The sequence below is a fragment of the Canis lupus genome, chromosome 10, assembly GCF_003254725.2.
Source record: "Canis lupus dingo isolate Sandy chromosome 10, ASM325472v2, whole genome shotgun sequence".
Taxonomy (NCBI): Eukaryota; Metazoa; Chordata; class Mammalia; order Carnivora; family Canidae; genus Canis; species Canis lupus.
In genome coordinates, this window is record NC_064252.1 from 23,043,318 (window position 1) to 23,070,406 (window position 27,089).

A 27,089-nucleotide genomic window follows, 5' to 3' on the forward strand; every position below is an offset into this window, starting at 1 on the left:
ACAGGAGGGAAGTCATAGGAGTCGGGGAAGCATGTGATGCATCAGCCAACAGGCCATGCTGCGAGGCAGAAAGCCCCCATCGCTAGAGATATGCAAGCAGAGGCCAACTGGCAGGGATGCTTGCAAGGGGTCAGTTACTGCATGGAGTTGGGCCGTGTGACCTTGAGGGTCCCGCCACAAGCCCTTAAAATCCTGAGGGAAGAAACTGCTCAAACCAGTAGGCAGAATTGGAGGGGGAAGCCGGCCAGCCCAGGAGCACCTGTTACCTTTCTAAGCCTCCTTCTCCCATCAGTAAAACTGGGACATTAAAGCTACTGATTGTTGGCTGAGCACTCACTAAGCACCAGCACCGCAGGACCATCATTTCATCTAATCCTCACGGTGCTCGGTGCTTGTCCAAGATGTGCTTCTGACGGTGGTTGTCTTAGAGCCGGGTAGGCAAGGCTCCAGGGGCGCAGGAGCTTCCCCAAGGCCCCCCCACAGGGTGCCCACCCTCTTGTCCTGCACAGCAGCCATCGCTTCCCCTCCTTTCCATCCCATGAATGCCTGCCGGGCTCCCCAAGTCTCCATACCCCGAGGCTGGGCGCCAGGCCCCAGAGGCCCGCCTTGGGCAGGGGGCGCAGGGGGTCGTGGGGGCGGGGCAGCCTCCCACCTGGCGGCCCAGCCCACTGGCCCCCTGCCCCCCGCAGACATCAACGAGTGCCTGACCAACAACGGGGGCTGCGACCACTTCTGCCGCAACACGGTGGGCAGCTTCGAGTGCGGCTGCCGGAAGGGCTACAAGCTGCTGACCGACGAGCGCACGTGCCAAGGTGAGCCCCGCGCGCCCCCGTGCCCCCCCCCACCCGCCCTCCCGGGCCTGCGCGGGCTCCTGCGGGGAGGTTAGGGCCCCGTGCGTCGGCCCCGCTGACCATTCCGAGTGCGCACCTGCCCTCCCCGCCGTCTCTAGGATTCATGACTCTACGGGCCCTCAGAACCCACCCAGGTGGGAAACTGAGGCCGGGAGGCGCATCGGCGCGTGTCAGGGTGCGGGGCGGCACAGCAGAGCCCTTCAGCGCCCGGGCAGCCCCGGGCCTCCTTCAGAGGCTTCGAGGTGGGCTGGCGCCACCTGGTGGAAGGCTTGACGCATTGCAGGCGCTCTCCTGCAGTCCTTAGGGTTCCGGGGCACCTGCCAGGAGGCCCCCCCCTCCCGGTAATGTGAGGTCTGGGCAGAAAGCCAGGAATCACAGCCCAGAACGAGTCCAGGAGACATCCGGTGTGCAGTGAGAGCCCAGAGATGGGCAGCGGAAAGAGTGGTCAGGGAAGGCTTCCTGGGGGAGGGGACACCGGTGAATAGGCATTTTCCCAGGGGAGCCAGGGAGATAAACCCACCCAAGGGGAGTTTGGGAGACCACAAGGCGCCCTGTGGGACTGGATGAAGCCACTGAGAAGAAGGCAGGGGTGTCCTGGGGACCCGCTTTGGGAGAAAGTACAGAGAGAGGAGCCAGGGTATCCTGTGTGGCAGGAACATAGCTCAATTTCATCCTCGATGACTCCATTCCAGACTAGTCCTCTCATTTGCGTGGCGTTGCATAATGGCACACTGCACAACCTGAATGGCTGAGTGGGGCTGTGGGCCTGCATCCCCCCCATCAGTGCAGCTCAGGGCTGGCCCCCAGGGCAGCAGGAGGCCCTGAGCAGCCAGAGATGTGCCCTCCCAAGGGCACCAGGCGAGGAAGGCAGGAGCAGGAGGCTGGTAAGGGAGGGTCCAGAGCCTAGACATCTCCCCTCCCCAGCTCGGCCTCTTCCTCCCTTGATGGGTATCCCGGCTCTGTCTTCCTCTCAGGACATGAGGCCCGTTGGGAGCATGTCACCTGTCCAGACTCCTGCACTTTGACTTAGTGGCTCCATCTGCCTTCCCAAATTCTGTGGAGGGCTAAGAAAGGGCCCTTGACTTTGCACCCCCAGCTGCCCCTGAGAGAGGTGGGCTGCCACTGAGGAGGAGGCCATGATGTGTGTCTGTCTGGGCTCCAGCGAGTCTTCTCCACCCTCTGCTGGCTCCTCTCTCTGAGGCCCTGGGGCTCTGGCCATGTCCCAGCCTCGCTCCAGCCCCACCCTGGGCTCTAATTTCCTTTGCCTGGCACTCAGGCCCTTGGGACGGAGACCTCAGACACCTCCCAACCCCAGAGTGCTCTGGGCTGCCACCTCCCAGCCTTTGCTCAGAGACCCCTTCCCCCGCTTTCATTCCTTCCCTCCAAGCTCATCCCAGCCCTCAAGGTCGAGTCCAGGTACCAGAGGTACCAGGGGATCCTCCAGATTCCTCTCCTGGGAGGGATCACATCCTCCTTTGAGCACCCAGTGTGATTCTTTCCTTGCACTAGAATTATTACAGATACACACGTATCATCAACGCGTGTGGTTGCAAGAGCTAATAAATTCAAGGGACGACCTCCAACTATGGTGCCTATGGAGAGGTGGGTCAGTGGCTGTTTTGCCCTCAGGAGCCCCCATCAGTTGTCCCATGAGAAACATTTTCCCCAAAATGTGTAGCCAGGACACACTTGTCTTATATGAGCATGTGATTCATTTCCTCTTTTTTGGTAACAAGCATGACCCTTTTTCCTTTTTCACCCCAGCCACCAGGAATCTCAGAACAGATTTCACACACTGTCGAGGCTATCTTGTTATCCCTTATGGATAGCATGTTTTCCCCGTAACTCCTTCTCTTTGGGCTGTTTTCTCAAGAGACATCTTGGAATGATAGGAAAACACACTTTGGTCAAGCATTCCAGAGGCCTAGTTAAATGTCCCAGTTCATTTGTTGCCTCAGGCAAGCCCCTAGCAATTTCCTGCAGAGGTGGATTAAATATTTACCCTAATCACAATTGAATGATATTAAAATGGCAGTGATTCATAATAATACCTTATATTCAAGGTACTTTTACCCTGCCCCCTCCAGAAGAGATGGGAAATAGCTTGTAACCTAGAAATATAAGGTTAACGGACACAAACTGCCAAGTCAGGCGGTTACAAGAGGACCAACAGGTACTGTGGATCGGCTGTGCCCTAAGCCTCAGGGCCCAGGGACTGTCTGTGCCCAGATGTTCGTTGAGTGACTGAGCGAGTGGCAGGCTATGCCCATCCACTGCACCCTGAAATTCCTCCCTGAACTTTCTCTCCCTGTGGCCACACAGACATCGACGAGTGCTCCTTCGAGCGGACCTGCGACCACATCTGCATCAACTCCCCAGGCAGCTTCCAGTGCTTGTGTCACCGTGGCTACACACTCTATGGGACAACCCACTGCGGAGGTCTGCAGCCCGCCCACCAGGGCCACCTCCCCCCTGAGGCACGCGCCTGGCCACACGGCCACCTATGCTGCACCCCACACCCTGACCCCGACCTTGACCCTGGAGGGCCTGGAAGGGACCTAAGCAATGCTGGGTTCTGGTGGGCAGAGGGGCTCAGCCAAGAGCAAGGGGGGCAGGGAGATAAGGGCAGGGAGTGGCAAGTACCCCCTAGGTGGCAGGCCTCACTCCAGGTAGTGGGCATAGGCCCCAAAATGGCAACTACAAGGGATCCTCGGTCCAGAACAGGGGATGGCCACTGCACAGACTCCCATAGATGATTCATCCCAGTGGGAGAGGGTGACAACAGACGAGGACAGCATATGGAGATGGGGCCAGGGGGATCCTACAGGAGGAAAGTGGGCCAAGCCAAGGGGTAGCATGCCAGGAGGGTCAGCAAGTGCAAAGGCATTGAGGTAGCATAGAGGGACCTCGAAGCAGCTGGTGGAGCCCCATAAGGGAATGAGAACATGGTGGGCAATGCAGACAGGGAGGAAGCAGGGCTTTGTAAGGCCTGCAGATGACATGGGTTTTCTTCCCAGCACAATGAGAGACTGTTGAAGGGTTTAAGTAGGGGTGTGACGTGGGCGTGCTCAGGTAACAAGAGCACTCTGGGTGCCACGTGTTTAGGAGAATGGAACTCGAGGCACCAGGAGGGAGATAGCTCTAGGCATGGAAGCCAGAGCTACTGACCTTGGACAGGATGGGGGTGTGTGCAGAGAAGGAGAAGGTTCTAGAAGTATTTAGCTACAGACGATGGGACTTGGAGATGTGCAGGCATGGCAGATGAAGGTGGGGGAGCCGAGAATGGCCCCGAGGCTCTGGGATTTCCTCATTTCCTGTGACCACACTCCCTCTGCTGGGGGGCTCTGCAGGTCAGGTGGGGTCAGGCGTGAAGCGATCAAGCCGGTACTGGGGGAGGGTGCTCCTAGGCTGGGCTACAGATTCTTCTGGAGGGACCCCCAAAAACCCGGGCACCAGGTCCTCTGGGCCTGCCACTCTGTAAGTTCCGCGGCCCAGATGTTCAGAGCCGGGCACCCCAGCATGAGTATGGCCCAGGCCCTCTCCCCATCTCCAGCGGGTGCTTTGGTTCCTCCATGACCAGAGAAGGAAGAGCCTTGGAGGCAGCTTCTTACCCTGGGGCCCATCGCACAGAAGGAAACAGCCTGGGAAAGCTTTGTGCAACCCAGTGAGAGACACCTCACGACCCCTGCCCACGAGACCTGCTCAGCACTTTAACTTTGTGCCACCTTCTGCCCTCCCCCCAGCCCGGGCGCAGCCACTCGAGTTCAGCAAACCGCTGGGGTTCCTGGGGGAGGGAGACGGCTTGGTGTCCGTGTCCATCAGCCTTGCATGTGTGCACTCCTGTGTGTGGTGTGTGTGGCCACATGTCTGCGTCCGATGACAGTGTCAGGCTGCCGGCAGGGTCAGGGGATTCTCGGCCCCCTCGTCCTGGGTGACCCTGCCCCACCAGCCAGCCTCCTGCCCTGACACCCTTCTTCCCACCTGTGCTTTCAGATGTGGACGAGTGCAGCATGAACAATGGGAGCTGTGACCAGGGCTGCATCAACACCAGGGGCAGCTATGAATGTGTCTGCCCCCCAGGAAGGAGGCTCCACTGGAACCAGAAGGACTGTGTGGGTGAGTGTCCCGGGACAGGCCATCGCTGCCCTCACAACCCCTGAAGAAGGGCCTGGGCACTGGCTTCCCCCTTTGCACCTGATGCCAGATGCAAAGGGCAGTGACCTCTCAGGGCGGGGTGACCGTGGGGTGAGCAACACGGGGCCTGCCTCGCCTGGGAGGGTGGTTCTTGGAAGGGATCTCTGCTACAGGGATACAGCTAAGGCAAAGGATGGCCTGCAGAAGAAGAGGGGACATGGGTGGGAGAGCACGGTGGGTGTCCACCACAGGCACTGAACCGGACCTGCAGGGGGAAGGGGACACAGAAGTGAAGATCTGGGGGTCAGGGTCAGGCCCATGCAGCCAGAGCTGTGGCCCCAGGAAGCCAGGGGAGCAGAGGGGCCAGTTACTCAGGCTTTGGCAGCATCTGGGTCTGGAGGGAGCATCTGGGTCTGAGGAGACCCACCACCTCCCCAGCCCACCAGCCCCACAATGTCCAGGCTGGAGGGAGCATCTGGGTCTGAGCAGACCCACCACCTCCCCAGCCCACCAGCCCCACAATGTCCAGCCCAGGAAGCGGATGTGGGCTCCTGGAGAGCTCGGGGTTCCTGCGTCCCCTGCTGGTGTGCTCTGGAAGCTCTAGGCTACATTCCAGACAATCCCCCACATTCATTGGTTCTACAAACACATGATTTCCACCCTGCATAAGGCCCTTACGGGATGCTGGGGCCGCGGCCCTGAAATGGCTCTTAGATCCTGCCCTGCCATTCTCTAACATCCCCAGGGCAGCAGGAGCTAGCCTTTTATTGTTATTTTTTTTTTAAGTTTATTTTTTCTTCATGCCCAGCATGGAGCCCAACATAAGGCTTAAACTCACAGCCCTGAGATCAAGACCTGAGCTGAGATCAAGAGTCAGATGCTTAACTCAGGCGCCCCCAGAGCCGGCCTTTTGAATCTGACTCAGACTGTGTCCCTCTCTCCTCAGAGCTCTCCATGGCTCCTCTTCACGTGGAAGCAAAGCCAGAGCTCTTAGAATGGCCCAAAGGCTACCAGACCCTGGCCTGATGGCCCTCTGCCCTCACCCTCATCCACCCCCTGCAGCCTCAGTGACCTCAAGGGTACTGCCCACGACCAACCGACATGGCTGTTCCGGTGCTCCCCTCCTGGCCTGGAGGGCTCCTCGCCCCTGTAGCTGTGTGCTCTGGGAGGCCTTCCCTGACCACCTCCTACCCCCACCCCCCGCCTCCTCACTGTCTTTCCTTCCATTGTACTTCCCGCCGCTAGACATGGCATATATATGCTCCACATAGCTGAGCACGTGCTTCTGCCGTCTCGTTCACTGCTGTATCCCCGGCATCTACAACAGAGCCTGGCAATTGTAGGCACTCAGTAAATGTTTGTGGAATGAATGAGTGAAAGTGTTGAAGAATGGACACCGTAGTCACTTAGCATCTGAGATCAAAAAGCTCGATGTATCGATTACTTCAATAAGGATTGTAGTGATGTTCAGGCGATCCTGTTGAGCAAAGCAAACCGCTGGTCTCGTCCGGGTTGCAGGGAGGAGCCTGTGTGGGGCAGCATGGATCAAGTGGTGTGTGTCCCAGGAGCATGGCTTGTGCTGGGTACGAAGGAAGAATGGTTGACTCCAGCCTTAAAAGCCTCATCACTGGGTGAATCTGCCACCTGTGGGCTCACTTTCCAAGCCTGGGAAGTCACGGATGGATTGGCTTTCAGAGGCTGGTCTGCTGATTGATCAGGTCGTGCCAGGTCTGGTACTGCCTTGTTACCAAAGCTGCTGGGCCAGCAGGCTTTCTCTAGGGACACGGGGAAGGGGTGCTTTTATCCTCGGCACCCTGTTGGTGGTCCATCCCTCAGTCAGAGCTGCAGGAGAGGCCACCGGCGCTTGTCTGGGTCTCCACGCTGCCACCGACCCTGTGCAGAGTCATCAGCGGAGGTCTGATTATCTGGTCACTGTCCGTCAGCGTGATTTTATCCCATTTCTCTTAAGTCATCTGCTAGGTTCGTGGTGATTTACACAGAAGCAGTTAGCATTCTGGACATGAGATGTGGGAAGACTGAGATGATGAAGCATAACAAAGTGTTATTAGAAGGCACTCGAAGGCCCTCTAGACCCATGACCCAAGAGTCCCAGGGCTGACCAAGAAAAGTGGTTCCACCAACTCCCTGAGTCCACCATCAGCGTTCAGGGGGCTTTCCCTTATAACCTCAGCGTGGTTTGTCCCACCTCACCCCTGCTGTGCATCCAGGTCCAAAGTGAAGTGCTGGCAGTGACGATCTCCCCAGTTGGTCAAGAGAAAATCTGAACTCTTACTGTTACCATGAGTGCTCACACTAGGAAGTCAGCCCGATTTGTCATGCCTCCTGTGCCACACCATAGGCTGTCTTATTTACCCTATCACCCAAAGCAAGGGGCACATTCTTGATGACTGCTTGGAGCTGCATATCCAATTCCTATGGATAGGACCAGTAGCCTTCACGGGCTGCTTCGCCAGGTATCATTTGTGTCCCTCAGAAGGGAATTCTGTCCTCAGATGGTTTGCAAGATGACATTATTGAATTATTCACTGAGGCGTTGGGGGAGCCATGCCCTTGGACCAGTCTAATAGCCCCCAGAACCATCAGCTGTGGTCTTGGGTGGCATTGATGAGCCAGATCCCACATAAGAGAAATGGGATCCACTTTGGTGAAGCTGTAGGGATGTGTCATGGGTGGTGTTGTGATAAGCAGTCAGATACGTCACAAGATAGCTGAATTCGCCTCTCCCAGCTCAAGAGCATTCTCCTTCTCTTCTACATATTGTCTACAGAGCATGTCATAATTCGTAAGGTTTGTGTGATATACTTTATACTGGCTTTCAATATCGATTTCCCTAGCAATAGCTTGGGAAGATTTATTTCAAGAATTAGGATGGTGGCTATCACTAGCAAGGCCTAGATCCAGGCCAGTTATTATTGGTGAAGGAAGCATAATAGAGCACATCAGCGATGTATAACCTTAAATGCATAAGGTAGGAGAGCATGACCCAAAGAACCAAGAATAAAGGTGTGTAAAGGAGTATATGGAAGTCAGTGGTTGCAAACATTAAGGAGAATTTAATCCAGTGCTCTTAGGTGAGAGCGGTCCCTGTGTATCATCTTATACCTATCCTGAGAATCTTGGGAAGTAGTTGGCTTGAGTGTGCTGTCCGCCTCTGGGGGTTCTTTCGAGAAACCCAGTTCAAAATCTGTAAGTCGTGACTTCATAGTGAGTTCTAAAAAATCCACTTCTGTGTTCCCAAAAGATATGGGATAAAAAGACAGTGAAACTTCTGAGTGATCTGTAAATAACCCTCCCAGTAGAAGGTGTCTGCCTATTACTAAATAAATGAGTTAGATGGGAAGCCCAGGTGGCTCAGTGGTTTAGTGCAGCCTTCAGCCCAGGGTGTGATCCTGGAGTCTCGGGATCGAGTCCCACATCAGGCTCTCTGCATGGAGTCTGCTTCTCCCTCTGCCTCTCTCTCTCTTTCTCTCTCTCTCTCTCTCTCTCATAAATAAATAAAATCTTTTAAAAAAATAAATAAGTAAATGAGTTAGAATATCCCTAATAAGGAACACAGGACCTAGTAGTAATATTTTAGCTCCTATGACTGCTGGGTTTTTCCCCCCAACAAGCGACTGCTTTGATTCATCCAGAAAGCAAATATGCTATTACAAGTGTACATTTATAACCCATAGAATCCATTTGGGGATGCCCAGGGGGTCCCTTAGGGTTTGTTCCGATCTTTATACTTTACCCAGGATTTTGGTCATCTCCTCTGCTATCCTGGGAGAGTTTCTCACCACGTTGTCCAATACCACAGCCAGTTTGTCCCTACCAGGATGAGCTGTCTTGAAGAAAAGGTCAGCACACGGCCACGTGAAGGGGTCTGGTTCCAGGTGGCCATTCTGGCTTCACTGGATACCATCCTCAGGGGGCTTGGAGCATGATTGTTCCCCTTGGCTCCTTCTCAGAGCAGGAGGGCAAACATAGTGTGTCTGTGATAGAATCCCCGTGCCTCTCCACAGATCTGTCTCTCTGTGCTCCCTTTCCGAAGTCCTTGCCCAGGGACCATGGTCCAACGGCCCATTTAATGTGATGATCCAGGAGACATTTTGTCTGTCGTCCGTCCCTCATACTGTGGGTCCCATGTCTCTGTTATGGTCAGTAAACCTCTCTGTTTCCAGAGCATTGCTGTTGAATGCTCGGCATACGGAGCTACCCTTTATCGTTGTCAATTGAATGTGCCCTGGAGAGGGCCACAGGTTCGGCCACTATCCACTGATTCCAGCCTGGAAAGTTCTTGTATATCCAGCCTAGTATTGTCTCTCCTCCTTTTGTTGTTTGTTTTTATTAACAGCTTTGTTGAGATATAAGTCACATGCCGTACAAGTCCCCCATTCAATGTACAGTTCAGTGGTGTTCAGTATAATCACAGAATTGTGCAACCACAGTGAATTTTAGAGCATTTTCATTACCCCAGAAAGAAACCCTAGGCCCGTAGCAGTCTCTCCTCATTTGCCCTCAACTTCTCAGCCCTAGGCAACTATCATCTCCTTTTGTCTCAATGGATTCACCATTTCTGGACACATGGCGGAAGTGGAGTCATAGACACAGGGCCTTATTCCATTTAGCGTAATGTTTTCAAGGTTCACCCATGTCATAGCGCGTGTCACGACTTCATTCCTTCTGACTGCTAAATTCTATCCCACTATCTGCTTAGACCACTTTGTTTATCCACTCATTGGTTGATGGACATGTGGGTTCTTTCCAGTTGGGGGCCGTTATGAAGAGCACTGCTGTGAGCAAGTCGTGTACAGGTTTCTGTGTCAACATATGTTTTCAGTTTCCTCTGGTATAGGCCCTGGGGTAGAACTGATGGGTCATGCAGTAACGCTGGGCTTAACTTTTGAGGAACTGCCATCCTGTTTTCCAGAGAGACCGTGTCATTTGACATCCCACCAGCAGTGTGTGAGGTTCCAATTCCTTCACGTCCTCGTCCACTCTTGTCTTCTGACTTTGTGAGGATAGCCATCCTGGGGGGGGTAAAATGGTTTCTCATTGTGGTTTTGATGAGTATTTCCGTGACGGCCAGTGGTGTTGAGTACCTTTCCATGTGCTTATCAAATATCTGTAGATGTTCTTTCAAGACATATCTATTCGGATCCTTTGCCCATTTTTAAATTGTGTTAACTGTATTATTCAGTTGTAAGAGTTCTTCATATAATCTAGATATAAGTTTCTTACTAAATATATGATCTGTAAGGTATTTCCCCTGTCTGTGAGCTGTCTTTTCATTTTCTTGATGGTACCTTTTGAAACATAAAGGTTTTTCAGCCTCATAAAGTCCAATTTATCTATTTTTTTCCTTTGGCTGCTTGTGGTTTGGGTGTCACTTTTAAGAAACCCTGCCTAATCCAAGGTCCCAAAGATTTACCCCTGTTTTCTTCTAAGAGCTTTATGGTTTTAGCTCTTATACTTAGGTTTTTGATCCATTGTGAATTAATGTGTATATGGTGTGAGCCAGGGGTCCAACTTTGTTCTATTGCATGTGGATATCCACCTGTCACAGTGCAATGTGTTGAAAAGACTATTATTTTTCACCATTGAATTGTCTTCCCATCCTCTTGAAATCAGTTGGCCATTGATTTGGCTATTCTCGAACTTACCTACTTACCTTGAGTTTCCATATGAATTTTTAAACCTCTCCATTTTTAAGATAAGTGCCATCAACAAACAATACTGAGTCAGGATTTGGTGCAGAATGTCCAAAAGATCTGTTTTGGATATGAACTCTTCTGGAGTACAGACACAGAAAGATGAATTTCTTCCTCAGGAACGGGTAGGAGTTGCTCAGTGATAACACAAGAAGGATAAAGGAACCAGATACCACAATTGGTTCAGTGACAAGCAGAAAAGATACTGGGTGTTTTCAGCTCCCAGTGAGGAGCACACTGCATGTGGTACCTTCAGATTAAAGGTGATTCTAGGACAAGATCTGAAGATGCTCCAACTACTTTAGCCAAGGCATTGCCCTGAGGCAGAAAGGGCAAGCCTTGGTCATGGATGTTTGCCATGCTGTTGAGCTTATATCCTGAGGGTATGGCCTAAGTTTTGCATGTTTAAACAAACAAAAATATATATATAACAGTCTGGGAACACTCAGCTTGGACTCTTCCTGGGCTCTGTTCCATTTATTCTGCTGATGCTATGGAAGCTTTGCCCCAGGGATCCTCTTTTTGAATCATATATAATACGTATATTAAGGCTCCTATCAGCCATAATTTGAATCATGTATAGGAGAATTTTCTGGGACTTCTAAAAATAACTTCACAGGTATATTTTAGGTGTATTTATTTATTTATTTTTTAAAATATATTTTATTCATTTATTCATGAGAGACACAGAGAGAGAGAGGCAGAGACACAGGCAGAGGGAGAAGCAGGCTCCATGCAGGGAGCCCGACGTTGGACTCGATCCCGAGTCTCCAGGGTCACAGCCTGGGCCGAAGGGAGGCACTAAACCACTCGGCCACCCAGGGGTCCCTAGGTGTATTTATTTTTTAGGCATATTTTAGCTGTCAAGTTCCAGTTGTAGAGTGGATCCTGCCCCACTACTAGGGGCTTTGACCTGGGAGGGAGGGTTGTCTTCTGATAACAGCTCCCAAGGAGCAGTTACAGGTTGGACATGGGAAAGAACCAAGGCTTGTCAGAGTGTCCCGCTGCTTGAGTGATTTTAGTAAACCAGAGCAAATCAAGGTCATGGCCCCCAAGCCTTCTGCAACTTCCTGTCTGCTTTCAGAGCTACCTCCGACCATCTTGGTTCATATTTTCCCCCAACCAGACGTTCCTTACTTTAAGGCAAACAAATTGTTTTGTTTTGTTTTTACTTACAGTTTGCCTTCCCTCTTGCTTGTTAGGTGACTTTAAACTTTTCTCTGGGCTTTGGTGTTCTGCAGTGTTGGAATCAATGGGTGTATATGGTAGAGTCAGAGATTTTGCCTACATGCAGCCCGTCAGCTAGCCAGCTGCTGTTTCACGGCTGCCACAGAAGCCCAGGAACCGCTGAGCCAGAGACGAAGGACATAGCACTCAGCACAACAACCAGCATGAATTGCACATTTGTGTGGCTTCCCCTGGCCCACCTCCAAGTCCCAAATGTACTCTTGGTGGCATGCAGCTAGAGAATTGACATCACTGCCCAGGAATACCCAGCCTAGGAAACTCACCACTTTGATAGTGAACAGAGCCAGCCTGCCCCTGACCCAGGGGAGGTGTTCCCTCTTCCTTCAAAGCAACTCCAGGCAAACACAACCCTAAGAAATGGTCTGAGGAAGGAGCTGTTAGTGCTTCATGTCCTCAGTATCGCTGTGAGAGCACCCAGGATGCTCAGGACTGGGATGGTTTGCCTCTCCCAAGGAGCAGCCCCTACTGGTACAAGAAAGCAGTACTGTTGCCCGCCAGCAATCCCTGACAATTCCCCCTAGGAATTTGAAGTCCAGGGAAGTGTTGGGGGCTCAGCTATCCCTTGGGAGTTTGTAGATGACTGTCCTTCTGCTCACCTGGCATAAACATTGGTTCTTCCAGGGGCCCCTTGTGCTTGTATTATCTGCAGGTGGTTTTAAACTTGATTCTTGATTCTTTGGGAACAGAGGACTTTCGGTCTTATAGTTATTTGGGGGCCAGCTATTTTATCTGGAAGGCCGTGAGTTTGTTTTTGTTTCTAGGTTATTTACTTTCTAAGACTCCTTGAAAATGTCCAGCCACATGTTGAAGATCACCCACACTGGCAATTTCCCACTTCAGTTTCTTTTTCCGACTAAGTCCCCTACTTCAGCCTACTTTCTGGAGGGACCCAGTCATTGATGACACCCTCTGAGTGGTGCTTCCAGAGGCGTGCCCATTTCAGCCTGTTGTCACTGACCAGCTAGACGTGTATAAAAGCAGTTCTGGGTTTACTGTGGCTATGGAACTGTCAGTCCTCAAAAGATTAGAAAATACCTAAGAAACTTGGTTTGGGACCTCTCCAGACACCTAGTGGATGTGTCCAGCGGCTGCCCCAGAGAGGGGCTCCCAGTGACCCTCGCATGCTTAGGAGTCTGTCACTGCCAAGAAGCCATGTCATTTCCACCTGTTCCCTTACCCAGAGGGGTGTGGACACTTGCTCTGGAGAATCCAACCCCGCCATCCAGTCTGGGCCTGCACTAACTGGTCAGAGTGGGGAGGGAGCAAGCCAGCTCTGTGGGCCCAGCATCCCCACACGTCCAAGTGCATGTGGACCATGCCAGCTCCTAACCCCTTCCCACCATGGTCTGGCCACAGGACAAGAGTATGGCAGGGGTCCCCAGTGGTCCATGCCCAGGAACAGGGCCTTCAGAAGCCTCCACCCTGGCCCCTCTAGCCCTCTCTTATGTCTTCCCCTCCTCAGAGATGGGCAAGTGCCTTTCTCGGGCCAAAGCTTCACCCTGGGCCCAGCTGTCCTGCAGCAAGGTGGGAGGTGTGGAGAGCTGCTCCCTTTCCTGCCCAGCCCACTCACTCTTCGTGCCAGGTAACCTGAGGCCATCCTCAGGAAGGGATTTCAGGGTGGGGGTGGGGGAGGGGGCTTCCTTCCCCGGGGTCCTGCCCCTGTTCCCTGCCATTCTCCAGGAAAGAGCCCAACCTAGGAGGCTCCCTGGCCCTGATCACCAAGTGATCCTGACCCACTGTCTGGCTCCCTATGGGCCACAGCATTCCTCTCAAATGCAGTGGGCTTGTTTCTGCCCAGCTGCTTACCCACAGCAACCCCTCTGAGGCCTCCCCTGATCCAGGGGGTGCTGGAAGGGAAGGGCACCTGAGTCCACCTCACCCCTGGCCTCTCTGCAGACTCAGAAAACAGCTACAGCCTGAGCTGCGGCGTCCCGGGTCTCCAGGGCAAGATGCTACAGAAGCGCAACAGCACCAGCTCCAGCACTGGCCCCAGCTGCTCAGGTAGCCCCCTCCCCGGCCCAGCCCTGCTGCACAAACCTGGTGACCACTGGACTTGGCATCCAGCACCACACTGGGACAACAGGGAGGGGCACCGCCTAGGGAAGAGCTTCCTGGCCTGGCGCCGGCCCAGCGTGACCCAGGAGCTAGCGAGCTAAGAGCAGTACTGGGACCTCCAGGCCACACTCCGTGCTCCAGTGTCTCTGAGGTGCGAGGACTCCACGAGCTTCCTCAGAGGGAGCTCGGTTTCAGTGAAGCGAGTTGCATCTGCTGTGACCACAAGGTCCCAGAAGTCCCGATGGCAGAGCACGCTCCCATGGCCTTTGGTGCCCTCCACCTCCATCAGTGGTCAGCGCAGCACAGCCAACTCCCCTGCCAGCAGGAGCCGGAGGGGGTGTCTTCAGCAGCTTTTCCTATTCCAGAAGTTGAATTCAATGACATGGGGGCATCCGTGTACACCTAACGCATACCGGATGTGATTCTGAGTATCTGCAATTGTCGGGTTCTTCCTCCACGCAGCTGTGATTTGTTCTTGGAAGGAATCAGTAGTTCAGGGCATCTGTCTTATTTCGAGACTCTCGCTTCCCTCTCTGTTCTGCCCCCTTTCCTAACAGCGTAACCCATATGAGCTGGCCTTGGTCACGGGGGAGGAGATGAGAGGCCTTCCTTTCCTCCTCCATGGTAGACCGCTGGCTGCATGGCCGCTCCATGCTCCCACCTCTATCAGGCCATGCAGGAGAGGAATGAGGGAGCAGGGTTCCCCCAGCCCCCGCGCCCCACAGGTGTGTCCCACTGGCAGCCCCCTCACACTCAGGCACTCCCTCCGTGGCCCCCAAGCCCCACCAACCCCCTGCCCCCAGGAGAGGCCTCCACCTGGGGGTATTTGGCCTTTCCCCAGGTGTACCCGCCCCCATCAGGCAGAAGGCCCGCTTCAAGATCCGAGACGCCAAGTGCCACCTCCGGCCCCACAGCCGGGAGCCAGCGAAGGAGGCCCTGAGGCAGCTGCTGCTGGGTGAGTGGGCTGCCATGGTGCCAACCCACACAAGGGGCGGTGGGTCCCTGTGCCTGAGAGCTGGGACCCCGGGGCCCAGCGGGACCTGGTTTCCAAGGACGGGGGCCTCTCTTCATCCTCACCTTCATGGTCCCTGAGCCGCAGAAGCCAGGCCTGGAGCACAGCAGACAGTGGGGGTGTGCCTCAGGAAGAAGCCCAGCATTGGAGTGGAAGATCTGGGGCCCTCAGCATCCCGGGGCCCATCGTCCCTGCCCCACCCAGAGTTAGATGAGCTCCCCCAGAGCATAGGCTGTGTGTGCAGCCTGTGTCCATAAGGCCTCCCAGGACTCCTTGTTCTTGAACAAGGGAGGCTAGGAAGGGCGTTCAGGCTGGAGGGTAGCACAGGGAAAGCTCGATGAGAGGGGAAAGCTCTCCTGGAGACACCCAGGAGAAGAGTGTCCCAGCTCTGATTCCACAAAGATCCCTGAACACCTTAGGATTCCTCCCCCAAAGCTAACAGCGCGGCCCTCAAGCCGACCTCACCTGGGCCGAGCCCACTGAGCTGAGCTGCACAGCACCACTAAGAAAGTACATGCAAGCGCCTCCGTGTGCAGTGGTTCGGTGCGCTCAGAGGACTGGTGCAGGACCCAGCTCATCCACTGACCCCTCATGAGGCCTTGAGCCAGCCTGGCCTCCAGCCTCAGTTTCCCTGTCTGCACCACAGACTCTTAGGCAAAGCAGGAGCCCTGCTGATGGTAATCTGTGTGCAGGGATCAGTAGGACCCTGCTTCCTGCCCCATGCCACCTTTGCCAGAGTGGTCCCTTCTTTGTCCAGAAAACTGCCATCTGACCTTTGTGACCCTCAAATGCGACTCCTCCAAGAAGAGGCGCCGTGGCCGAAAGTCCCCATCCAAGGAGGTGACCCACATCACAGCGGAGTTCGAAGTGGAGATAAAGATGGAAGAGGCGTCAGGTGCGTGAGGCTGCGGACGGCCTCAGGGAGGCAGGGATCCGGGAGGGCTGGCAGGGTTCTGCGGGCATGAAGCTGGGCGACCACCTGAGCCGTGGCTACCAGAGGTGGAGGCCAGCCAGGCAGTGGGGGAGCTAGGGGGGTCGGTGCCGGGTCCTTAAAACAGCTGCCTATAACCCAGGATGGAGAGGAGGCCCAGGGCAATGAGAAGAAGGGCTCAGGGACCCACAGTGACAGCCCCACAGCCCCTCTTTGCCCCTCCTCACCCCTCCAGGCCCTCTCTGGGGCCTGGAGGGGCTAATGCCTATAGAGTTTCCAGAACAATCAAGCCAAGGGCCTATCTTTCCCAGGTTCCAGAAGGCAGCCTATAATGCTGGCTTATGTTTCATATGAATGCTTTCCTCTTGGCTACAAATGTTGAGTTGTGACAGAGGAGTTGAGATCCGTCAACAGATGTGTGCTGTGGGTGCCCAGCCCTGGGCACTGTGGAAAGAGGGGACCAGACCAAGGTCCTCGTGCTGGCTGCACTCCCAGCCAAGGGGAGGCAGACACACATACAAACTACCCAGTGCTGAGGGAGACACCAAGAGGAGTGGGGAGGATGAGAGGAAACAGGGCACCGAGCTGAGATGTCTCCCTAAGAGCGGGGCCCAGGAAGTCTTCCCAGAAGAGGCACCATTTGAATCAGGACTTAAAATCAAAGTTCACCAAGTGGGAGAGGTGGTGGGAATGGCAGGGGAATGGAATAGGCAAAGGCATGGAGGTCAGGTAGAATGAGATGTGCTCGGGAGGCAGTGAGCAGGACGGGGTGGCTAGAATGCGGAGTTCACAGTGGGTGTCAGAGGACTGGGGGTGAGGGGTGGCGAGGCTGGCAGGGGCCTTCCCATGAGAGGCCTCAGATTCAAGGCCAGAGAGCTGGGCATTATGCTGGGAGCAGCAGCAGCCTCGAGGATGTTGAGTGGCAGGGAGGACCACCCGTCCGTGAGCTGTGCCCTGAGAGGTGATGCGTTGCGGCGGTGGAGGCCTGGTTCCTCCTCCGATCCGCAGTGTGGCCTTGAGCAGATCTTACCTCTCAGGCCCTCAGTCTCCTTGTCTGTCAGATGGACGCCACAATGGTGCCTCGGCCCGCGGCTACCGCAAGAAGGTGCCCTGGGCAGACGGCCGCCTGGCAGAGGGGAAGCTCGGGGAAGAGGCAGCTCCGAGGGGGTTGCGAGTCACCGTCCCTCCCGCCCCTGCAGACACCTGTGAGGCGGACTGCATGCGGAAGCGCGCCGAGCAGAGCTTGCAGGCTGCCATCAAGACTCTGCGGAAGTCCATCGGCCGGCAGCACTTCTCCATCCAGGTCGCAGGCACAGAGTACGCGATGGCCCAGTGGCCGGCCAAGGCCCTGGAGGGCCAGGGGGCGTGCGGCACAGGCCAGGTGTTACAGGACGGGAAATGCGGTGCGTCCCTGCCCATGGCCACTAGGATGCCCACTCGGCAAAGCTTCTCCGCCCTTCCTTCCACGGGTGGCCTGGCTAAGCAGACACATTGGGAGGGGACAGTGAGACACGGAAGAAGCAGCACAACTGTGCTCCTCACAATGGCTGTCATTTGAAGAGCACTCCCCTGATGCCAGACCCTGGGCAGGGCTCTTGATGACAAACATTTGCACATGTGACCCTCCCCACAATCCTGAGGATTGATGGGACAGGAGGAGCACAGGCCAGCACGGCCAGAGTGGAGGGGCAGGAGGGGCACGGGGACTGGTCTGTGTGACTAGAGAAGGCTTCCCAGCAGAGGCAGCATGGGAGCCAAGGGCAGAGGAGATGCAGAGCAAAGAGGCACGTGAGGCCGGGAGCCAGCTGGGGTCCAGGCCAAGGAAGCAGGTGACTTGACCAGAGAGCCCCAGGAGCTGGCCTGTCAAGAGCAGATAGCTCTAGAGACAGCCCAGGTGGCTGCCTGCAGAACAGACAGAGCCCGTGCTCTGATGGGGTTTACATTTACTGGGGAAAGAAGACAGCCAGTGAGCAAGCAAGCACACCCACAGGCCCATAAGGCACTGCATCAGGGCCGTGCAGACCACGGTGCTACTCTGGGCCGGTGGAAGCCACAGGAAGGTCCCAAGCAGAGGAGCAACCTTCTCGCTGTCTCATCAGGGGAGGGCTTCCGCCAGTGAGGACCCAGGAGAGGAGGCCAAGCGGGAGATGGGGGAGCCTTGAACAGGGTATGGGGGTCTGGGTGCAGGACAAGAAGGACTGAGACACATTGAGAGCACTTTGGAAGGGTGACGAGGAGGACAGAGGCTTCGAGGGCAGCTCCAAGGGCCACTGGGCAGAGGAGGCATCATTTTCTGACCTGGGGAACTTGGGGAAGACAGAGTGCTCCGTTTGTGCTCGTTAGCACAGACACGTGTGAGTCATTCCAGGTGAAGATGTTGAATGGGTGGTTGGAGCCACCAATCCGGAGCACAAAGCATAGGCTGGGCCAGAGAGACAAATTGGGGAGCCAGTGAAGAGGAGGTGTGGGGGATGGAAGGACTCTGGCTCAAGCCGTGGAGTGGGCATCGCAGGAGGCCGAGGGCCTTTGTGGTGTCATTCTTTTATTTTTGTCTTTTTAAGATTTTATGTATTTGAGAGAGAGTGCATGCACACAGATGGGGGGCAAGGGGGAGAAGAAGACTCCCCGCTGAGCAGGGGGCCCGACATGGGGCTCGATCCCAAGGTCCTGGGATCATGACCTGAGCCCAAGGCAGATGCTTCACTGACCAAGCCACCCAGGCATCCCTTTCTTTTATTTTTAATAGCTTATTTTGTTTTGTTTTGTTTTGTTTTGTTTTATGATAGTCACAGAGAGAGAGAGAGAGAGAGAGAGAGAGGCAGAGACATAGGCAGAGGGAGAAGCAGGCTCCATGCACCGGGAGCCTGATGTGGGATTCGATCCCGGGTCTCCAGGATCACGCCCTGGGCCAAAGGCAGGCGCCAAACCTCTGCGCCACCCAGGGATCCCCAATAGCTTATTTTGAAATCATTTCAAACATTCAGAACTAGCACGAGGCAGGACAAGGAACTTCTGTGGTTTCTTCACCCAGATTCCCTCGGGTACTGCCTCCGGCACCGGAGGTTCATCCCACCCACACACCCCATTCTGGCTCCCCCACTCCTTCCACAGCATCCATGTCCTGTCTCTCCAGATTCCTTCAGTGTGGACCCGTCCCTCGTTCCCTCCCCTCCTCCCCTGTCCTCCGCTGACCCTCACTGCTGTGGGATGACCCTCAATAGGGCTGTGTACCACATATCTGTGACCTGCGGAATGGGTGGGAAACCCACATTCTCTACCTTCCTTTTCCTTCTGTGACTGAGGAGGATTTGCTGGGGATATATTCTGAGTTTATACCAACATCCTGCTCCTCGCCAGACACCCACCCCCCACCCCCAACAATCAGTGACAACTCCCACCAAAGCACCCACCTCTGCGGCAGTTCCTGGACCGTATTCTGTTCCTGCCAGCCCTTGTCCCTGTGTATTAGTTAGCATTCTGGAAGAATGAGCTTCTCCCTCCCCCATCATCTCTGAATGTACCTGCACATCGCGTGTTTGTGTCAGTGTGGACTCAGAGATTCCTCTTCAATTCCCTGGGTTTAATCAGTTTGTAGCATTATTTATTTCATGCTCAGATCCTCCCCATTTTAGCAAGTCCTCCCCCATCAGGCCAGTCCCACATCCTTTGGACAAGCCCCATCCCCCATCACTCACTGAGGCGTCTCTGGCACCAAGTGGTACTCTCCCTGCCCCAGCCTTTGCCATCAGTCAGGGGCCCCTGGAGCCCCAGAGGAGGAAGATGAGTAGAAGCCAAAGTGGGGTACTCACTGCCACAGGAGTGTCATTGCTTCCAGTCTCTGTCATTGGACAGGACTAGAAGGTCCAGGTGTATAGTATACACGGGGGTATTTATGTATATTTGCAGAGCTACAGGTGGTGCCTAGGGGTGTGTGTGTGTGTGTGTGTGTGTGTGTGTGTGTGTGTGTGTGTGTGATAAAACCATGCATTCACACCAATGCCTTCCGTTCAATGCCTCAGGGTCCTTTCTAACCTCTCCTCTATCCATGGTTCTAAATTTCTTCTCCAGAGAAACATTTGACTCCCTTCCTCCTCCTTTCCTACTCATCAGTTGGCTCATTCGCTCAGTGCTGCTGCCCACACTGGCTGTCAGGCCTTCCTGCCACCGGTTCTGTTGCTCCCCCACGCCCCTGTCACTCCCCCATGCCCTCTGCACCGCCCCATGTCCTCAGATGGCAACTCCAGCACAGGAGGAAGGAAAGAAGAGGGCAGGAGAGCTGGGTTTGGACAAAATGCCTGTGGATATCCAGGAAGCCATTGGTACCCAGGCAGAGGGGTCAGGGCCAGAGGGCAGGATGTCGAGCAGCTGCAGCCAGGATGGGTTGAGAGACACCAGGGTCAGGCCTCCAGGCTCTTTACAGATGGCTGCTGCCTTGCTCCTACCCCCAGCACTTCTGAGATGGCTCCAGGGACGAGGGACGTGCTCTCTCCGGTAGGACAGAGCCTGGGTTTGAGGAACCAGGGGGCAGACCACCCGGCCACCACTCCCCACCTCTGCCACCAGCAATCTCTCCACTTTGCCTCTGCAGTGGCCTGCGGGCCTGGCACCCACTTCAGCGGAGAGCCTGGCCAGTGTGTGCCATGTGTGCCGGGGACCTACCAGGACAGGGACGGCCAACTCAGCTGCACGCCGTGCCCCAGCAGCGATGGGCTCGGCCTCACCGGTGCCCGCAATGTATCCGAATGTGGAGGCGAGTACTGGTCCCCCCCGGAGGGAGGGGCTGTAGTAGGGGGTGGGGGGCCCAGGGGCACCTCCTGTCTCTACTGAGGTGCCCAGCACCTCGGCGTATTCTGTGAAGCTCACTGCCATTTGCAGAGCCTGCTAGACGTCCAGGCTGCTCCACTCCCAGAGGGCACTGCCGCCCCACCGCCTCTGTGCCAGCAAACACGGGGCTGTGGTTAGTGCTTCTGAAAATTGCAGCAAACAGTTTGGAAGGGACTTTACAGTTTACAAGCACTTGGTCATTTACTGGTCAACTACTCCCTATAATGGAGGCCCGCGGTGCTTTATGGTTCACCAAACACGTTACATTGCATGGAGCACCATGGTGTCAAAAGGCTTTTCAGACTGTCCCATATAGTTGGCAGGAACTGTACCCTACGACAAGAACTTTACAGTGTGCCCTATGATGGTTTGGAAAGCCCTTTTTCAGTTTTACCAAGCACAACTTGGTTTGCAAAGACCTTTTCCATTTACTACCTCACTTAACCACATCAGTGAAACGGGCTCATGGGCCCACCCGTGGCCTCCCTTCCCAGGCCATCGTGGGGACCACCCGAGAATGGGTGGGGAAAGGTGTGCCTGTGAGGATGGGTGGGTGGGATCCTGAGGACAGTGGAGACCACCAGCCAGCCTCCTCTGGGATACAGAAGAGCTCAGAGCCCCGCCCTGAGTCTGCAGGCTAGCTGGCCGTGCCCGCCAACGGTGTGGTCTCTGCCCTTCGTGGGCACGGTGACGGTCTGAGAACAGAGAGTAACCACTGATAGGAACAGAGAATCTGGGGCCTGGGCTGAGAGGGCACTCAGCCCACCCCTCACTCCCTGCCAGAGCACCCAATGCACCTTGACTTTCAGCCTCCCTTCGTCCCGGCCAGGCCCTCAGGGATGTCACAGACCCCCCTCCCTCTGCTCTGTCCCAGCCCTGCAGATAGGGCAGGTCAGCCTGGAGCTTGCCAGGCCCAATTCCTCGCAGAAGGCACGGTGTGACCTGCCCCCGGGAAGGAGCCCCTCTGAAGTAAATGACCCCTCCAACCTCTCCCCTCCACATGTAGAGTCCACACCTCTAGCTCGGCAGCAAGGCCACTTGCTCTTCAGCCCGTAGCCCTTTCTGCTAGTGGGAGAGGCGACGCCAGGCTTTGTGCAGCCCAGGCTTCTTCCCACAAGTCCTCACACCTGCCCCCACCATCGCCCCCAGCCTCAGGGCCCTTGGTGCCCTTCCCCCAGGGCCGTGAGGGTTGAGAGCAGGGTCTGGATGGAGGCGCCCCCTCCTGCCAGCCTGAGCCATGATCTCTGACTTCCAGGCCAGTGCTCCCCAGGCTTCTTCTCCCAGGATGGCTTCAGGCCCTGCCAGGCCTGCCCGGTGGGCACGTACCAGCCTGAGCCCGGGCGCACAGGCTGCTTCTCCTGCGGAGGGGGGCTGCTCACCAAGCATGAGGGCACAGTCTCCTTCCAAGACTGCGAGACAAAAGGTGAGTGGGCTGGGCTATGCAGGCACGTTTTCCCTCAACTCCTCTCCTTTCCCGAGTGGTGAACCTCCGAGGGCAGAGGAGCAGCCTGGAGCCACCAGACAGTGGGCACTGGTGACCAGCACTGTGTCACACACTAGGACAGGACAACAGGGTTCCACACAAACCTAGGGTCTCAGGAGAGCGAGGCGGGCACCGTGGTTACAGACAGGAGCCGTGAACCTGGCTAGCAGGAAATTTGTTTAGGGGGTGAGGGGGAGAAATTCAGGGGCTTGGGGTGAGGTCAGACGTCTCTCCTCACCCGGAGACCCCCCATCGGGACTGTGGGGGTCCAGCCGTCCAGCCGCACCTTCCCTGCCACGGCCACCAAATCCCCGTGGTGAGCCTGCCTTCCCTGCCACATGCTCCTGCCCTGCCAAGGGCCTTTGAGACAACTCTTCCCACCTCCTGACCCTGATGATTCTTGGGAACAGACTACTCTGAAATCTCCCTTCTAGAAGAGAGAATTCCACCTACCCTCTCCAGTTCCTGCCAGGATTTCTCCTCCTTACTGTGAACCTTGTAGAAAGAGTGTCTGGACTCCACTTCCTCTCCCCTCGCCTTCTCACGAGCCCCACTAGTCAGACTGTCACCCCCCTGCCCCCCCATCATTGCTCCCATCAAGGCTGGAGCCAGGTTGGTTCCCAGCCTGTGTCTCGGGCAGCCCCGTGGCCCCAGGCCTCACTCAGCCTCAGTGAGTGGTAGTTGGGGTCCCCGGCCTGGGTACTCTAGAGGCTGAATAGAAAGAGCATCCAGTGACCCCAGTTTCTTCCCCAGTGCATCCTCTGTCCTGAACTTGATGCTACACCCTCCTGCCAGGGAACAGCCTGTGTCTCGGGCAGCCCCATGGCCCCAGGCCCCACTCAGTCTCAGTTACCCTCCCCTCACCTGGTAGTTGGGTTCCCCGGCCTGGGTACTCTGGTGTCTTAATAGAAAGAGCATCCAGTGACCCCAGTTTCTTTCCCAGTGCATCCTCTGTCCTGAACTTGATCCTCTGAAACTCAGAGCAAAGCCTAGCATGGCCTCTGGGCCCAGGAGCTCATCCCCATGGCCTGCGACCTCCCCTCTGGCCACACCTGGCACCCACACAGCCCACTTTGGGCCTACCCTTGCCCTCCCTTCCCCCGGATAGCCTCCCAGCCAGCTCCAGGCTGCTCAAGCCTCCCCCGAAAAGTCCCTGCACCTTTTGAGCAGCCCATACCTGGCCTTACAGCATTCCATGCCCCATTAATGCCCTCGAACACATGCACCCACGCTACATCAAGCAGCATTACCTCAGGAGTGGGCCTTGGTCTGCTGAGCTCATGGCCCAGCTGGGTGGGGTGATGAGAAGTTGCTGAGCGGTAGAGAAAGGCCTTGAACTCGGCACTGAGACAGACCTAACAGGCAAGGGGAGCCCTGGGGAGAATGTCCCCTGCCCTTTCCCACCTGCACCCCCGCCCCACAGTGCACTGCTCCCCGGGCCACCACTACAACACCACCACCCACCGGTGCATCCGCTGCCCCATTGGCACCTACCAGCCCGAGTTTGGCCAGAACCACTGCATCACCTGCCCGGGCAACACCAGCACAGACTTCGACGGTTCCACCAACGTCACACACTGCAAAAGTAGGTGCAGCTTCCCCCACAACCAGGGAGCTGGGAACGGGGCTGGGGAGGGGGTGGTTGTTGGGGGTGGGATGAGCCCTCACCCCACACAGTGTCCCTAGGACCCCGGGGACTCGGCTCTGCTCTAGCACATCTGCACACCTCCTCAGGGTGACAGCCACTCATCAGAGCAGTCTGTGCCTCTGTGCCCGGTGGGCCCTGCTCCAGGCTCTGGGCCTGTGGAGGGGAGAGCCAGGCCCCGTGCTAAGGGCCTGCCAGGCAGCTCCTGAGGGCCAGGCCCCACCGCTCTGAAAGCACGCGTGGCCGTGCCCCCGAGTGGAATCAGACCAGACAGCCTAGGGGACAGGAGGCCGACGCAGTGTGGACGGGCGTGGAGGCACCAGAGGAAGACCAGATGGCCTCCTCTTGTCTGTGAAGAGCTCAGCTGTAGCCAAAAAAAAAATGCGGGCAGCGTAAGACGATTTGGGAAATAGAGACCCCAGGCCTTCATTTAGCAAGTCATCTGTGCATAACAGGATGCTGTTTACTTTAGATATTTTTTTAAAGGTTTTATTTATTTACTTATGAGAGACACAGAGAGAGGCAGAAACACAGGCAGAGGGAAAAGTAGGCTCCATGCAGGGAGCCTGACATGGGACCCGATCCCGGGACCCCAGGATCACACCCTGGGCTGAAGTCGGCGCTAAACCACTGAGCCACCCGGGCTGCCCTTTAAATATTTTTAATTCATTTTTCGGAGTCCTTTGGGACAGATTTTCTGGTATTGTACCCTTCCTGTATTCAATTTCCAGCCAGTTATCCCTTCCCTGGGCTGCTGGTCACATTTGGAACAGCCCAAAGGCCCAGGAAGGGGACCTAATCCTAGAGGTAGAAGCCGCCCCTCTTCCCCCAGGGTGTCCCCTGGGGCTCGTGGCCTGTGGGGACAGAAGGGCAGGCACAGTGGCAGAGCTCCATAGAGACAGGTTTTAAATGTCCTCATGAGTTAAGAGTGGAATGAAACCAAATAGGATGGAAACTTCTGGAAGATAAGGTAAAAATGAAATGTTTCCCAGAAATTCTGATGTGAGGAGTTTTGGAAATGAAAACATATAAAAGTCTATATATTTAATATTTCCGTTCAATTCTCTTGGCAGAACTAAGGTGACTTCCTTTGTAAGGTTGAGGCTAGGAACCATTTAGCTCACAAAGATGTCCCATTTGGCCTCTTCGGGGTTACGCAGCTTAGCTAAAAACGAGAAGAAAGGGAAGCAGGTCTCTTTCCTCACTGTGCTGCTGGCCTCTCCCTGAGCCTCCCTGCTCAGCGGGGAGGGCAACCACACTTGGCGCCTGGCAGGAGCTCGGGGAGCCGGAGTACATGGAGGGAAAGAGCAAGTAGGGGTCACTAGGCTTTCCCACTGGCCATGTGCAGGAACAGGGTAGGCAAGGGAGCTGACACGGGCCGGGGGGATGGCCTGTCACAGGGCACCCTGTGGGAACACGACCCCGTGAACAGAGTGGCCCAGGGCCAGGCTGGCTGGTGGGGAGACAGGCCGAGGCGCCCCCCAACACAGCGGCCTGAGCAGGCCCACGGGCCCCCGTGCCCACAGACCAGCACTGTGGCGGCGAGCTTGGTGACTACACAGGCTACATTGAGTCCCCCAACTACCCTGGCGACTACCCGGCCAACGCCGAGTGCGTGTGGCACATCTCACCGCCCCCCAAGCGCAGGATCCTCATCGTGGTCCCCGAGATCTTCCTGCCCGTTGAGGATGAGTGTGGCGATGTCCTGGTCATGAGGAAGAGCGGTACGTGCAAATGGAGGTGGGGGGGCTGCCCAGGGGCCCCTGTGGGGCCCTCTGACCTGGAGGGCTCTGTGCCAAGGGGCAGCAAACGGGCACACCCTGAGCATGGGAGCCAGGGCCAAATTGGGTCCAGCATTGGTGCTGACCACAAGCTAGTCTCATCCCAGGTGTCCAGCCTGTCCTGCCCCGCCACCCAGGGTGAGGCCCGAGGAGCAACCCCTGCTCCGTCTGCCTCATGCTCCCTCTGAGGCTCAGGGGCCAGGGGCCCACCTGTGCACACACACAAGGTCCCCAGGGTCAGACAGCCCCGTCCCTTCCCCTCCGTGAGTTCCAGGCTCCTGACTTGTCACCCCCGTCAGGGTGTTGTGGTGGGACTACAGGCTGTGAGCTACGGGCTGGGCCTCTCAGCTGTGGGCGGGGACAGGTGTGTGCCCAGATGGCCACAGCAGCAAGAAAGGGGGGAAGGCCAAGTCCCTCCGGGAACCAGGTTAAGTTCCTTATAGCATGTGCCAAGGCCGGGGGACCCCACTGCTGGTGCAGGGCCGCGGTGCCCCGGGGAGCCCACTCCAAGCCAGAGCATTTACAAGGAGGCGGACAAAGGCACACCTGCCCACTTGGGTCTAGAATGTCTCTGAGGCAGAGACTAAGCAGAGGAGAGAGACACTGAGGAGGTTCTGTCCACTGTGTTCCCCGTATTCTTTGTTCCTATGTGCGAGCATCACCCACTCACTGTGGCTGATAAGCCCGAAAGCCTGAGGCCAGAAAGGGCAGGGCGCCAGCCAGGATCCCACAGCCAGTAGAGTCCAGCCCCGGCCCATCTTCCCCACTGGCTCTGCTGCCAGCCTCCCTGGTCCCCAGTGTCCCCTCCACCATCTGCCCACAGGGTTGAGCTCTAGGGGGACTGGGCATGGGAGCCGGGCAGCTGACCCGGTGGAGAAGCATGCAGCCTGAGGGGGAAGGACAGGGCCAGCTGCAGCTGGCTGCAAAGATCAGCCAGCTGCTCAGCCCCTCTGCTCTGCCCCCAGCATCCCCTGCGTCTATCACCACCTATGAGACCTGCCAGACGTACGAGAGGCCCATTGCCTTCACCTCCCGCTCCCGGAAGCTCTGGATCCAGTTCAAATCCAATGAAGGCAACAGTGGCAAAGGATTCCAAGTGCCCTATGTCACCTATGACGGTCAGTGTGGCAGCTCTGTGTGCCCGGCCCAGGCTGGCCCTGAGGACACAGAGGGGACAGACGCAGATGGGGTGGGGGTAGGGGGCACAGATGAGGGAGCCATGAGTGGTGTCCGTGGCCTTCAGCATGACGTACTGCCCGAGCAGGGTTCTGAGGGTTGAATAGGAGTTTCTAGCTAGCCAAACCTCGAGGGAAACAGTTTGGGTGGAGGATACAGAGATTCAGAGGCAGAAGTGCCTCTGGCCAAGGTCCGAAGCCTGAAAGTGGAGCAGGGGAAGGCAGAGGCTGAAGGT

At 56.0% G+C, this 27,089-nt stretch overlaps 1 protein-coding gene across 5 annotated transcripts in view; it reads left to right on the plus strand.

The window, feature by feature from the left end:
* Positions 1 to 27,089, plus strand: part of SCUBE1 (signal peptide, CUB domain and EGF like domain containing 1) — a 140,021-nt gene that overhangs the window by 105,029 nt on the left and 7,903 nt on the right. For all 5 annotated transcript variants that reach the window (XM_025457276.3, XM_025457285.3, XM_049115752.1 and 2 more), the window contains 13 exons: positions 690 to 812; positions 3,174 to 3,290; positions 4,845 to 4,967; positions 13,410 to 13,529; positions 13,844 to 13,948; positions 14,844 to 14,957; positions 15,772 to 15,909; positions 17,145 to 17,348; positions 20,534 to 20,695; positions 22,025 to 22,192; positions 23,676 to 23,837; positions 25,424 to 25,621; positions 26,644 to 26,796. In XM_025457276.3, the coding sequence (XP_025313061.1) occupies positions 690 to 812; positions 3,174 to 3,290; positions 4,845 to 4,967; positions 13,410 to 13,529; positions 13,844 to 13,948; positions 14,844 to 14,957; positions 15,772 to 15,909; positions 17,145 to 17,348; positions 20,534 to 20,695; positions 22,025 to 22,192; positions 23,676 to 23,837; positions 25,424 to 25,621; positions 26,644 to 26,796 (1,887 nt within the window). The remainder of the gene's footprint in view (positions 1 to 689; positions 813 to 3,173; positions 3,291 to 4,844; positions 4,968 to 13,409; positions 13,530 to 13,843; positions 13,949 to 14,843; positions 14,958 to 15,771; positions 15,910 to 17,144; positions 17,349 to 20,533; positions 20,696 to 22,024; positions 22,193 to 23,675; positions 23,838 to 25,423; positions 25,622 to 26,643; positions 26,797 to 27,089) is intronic.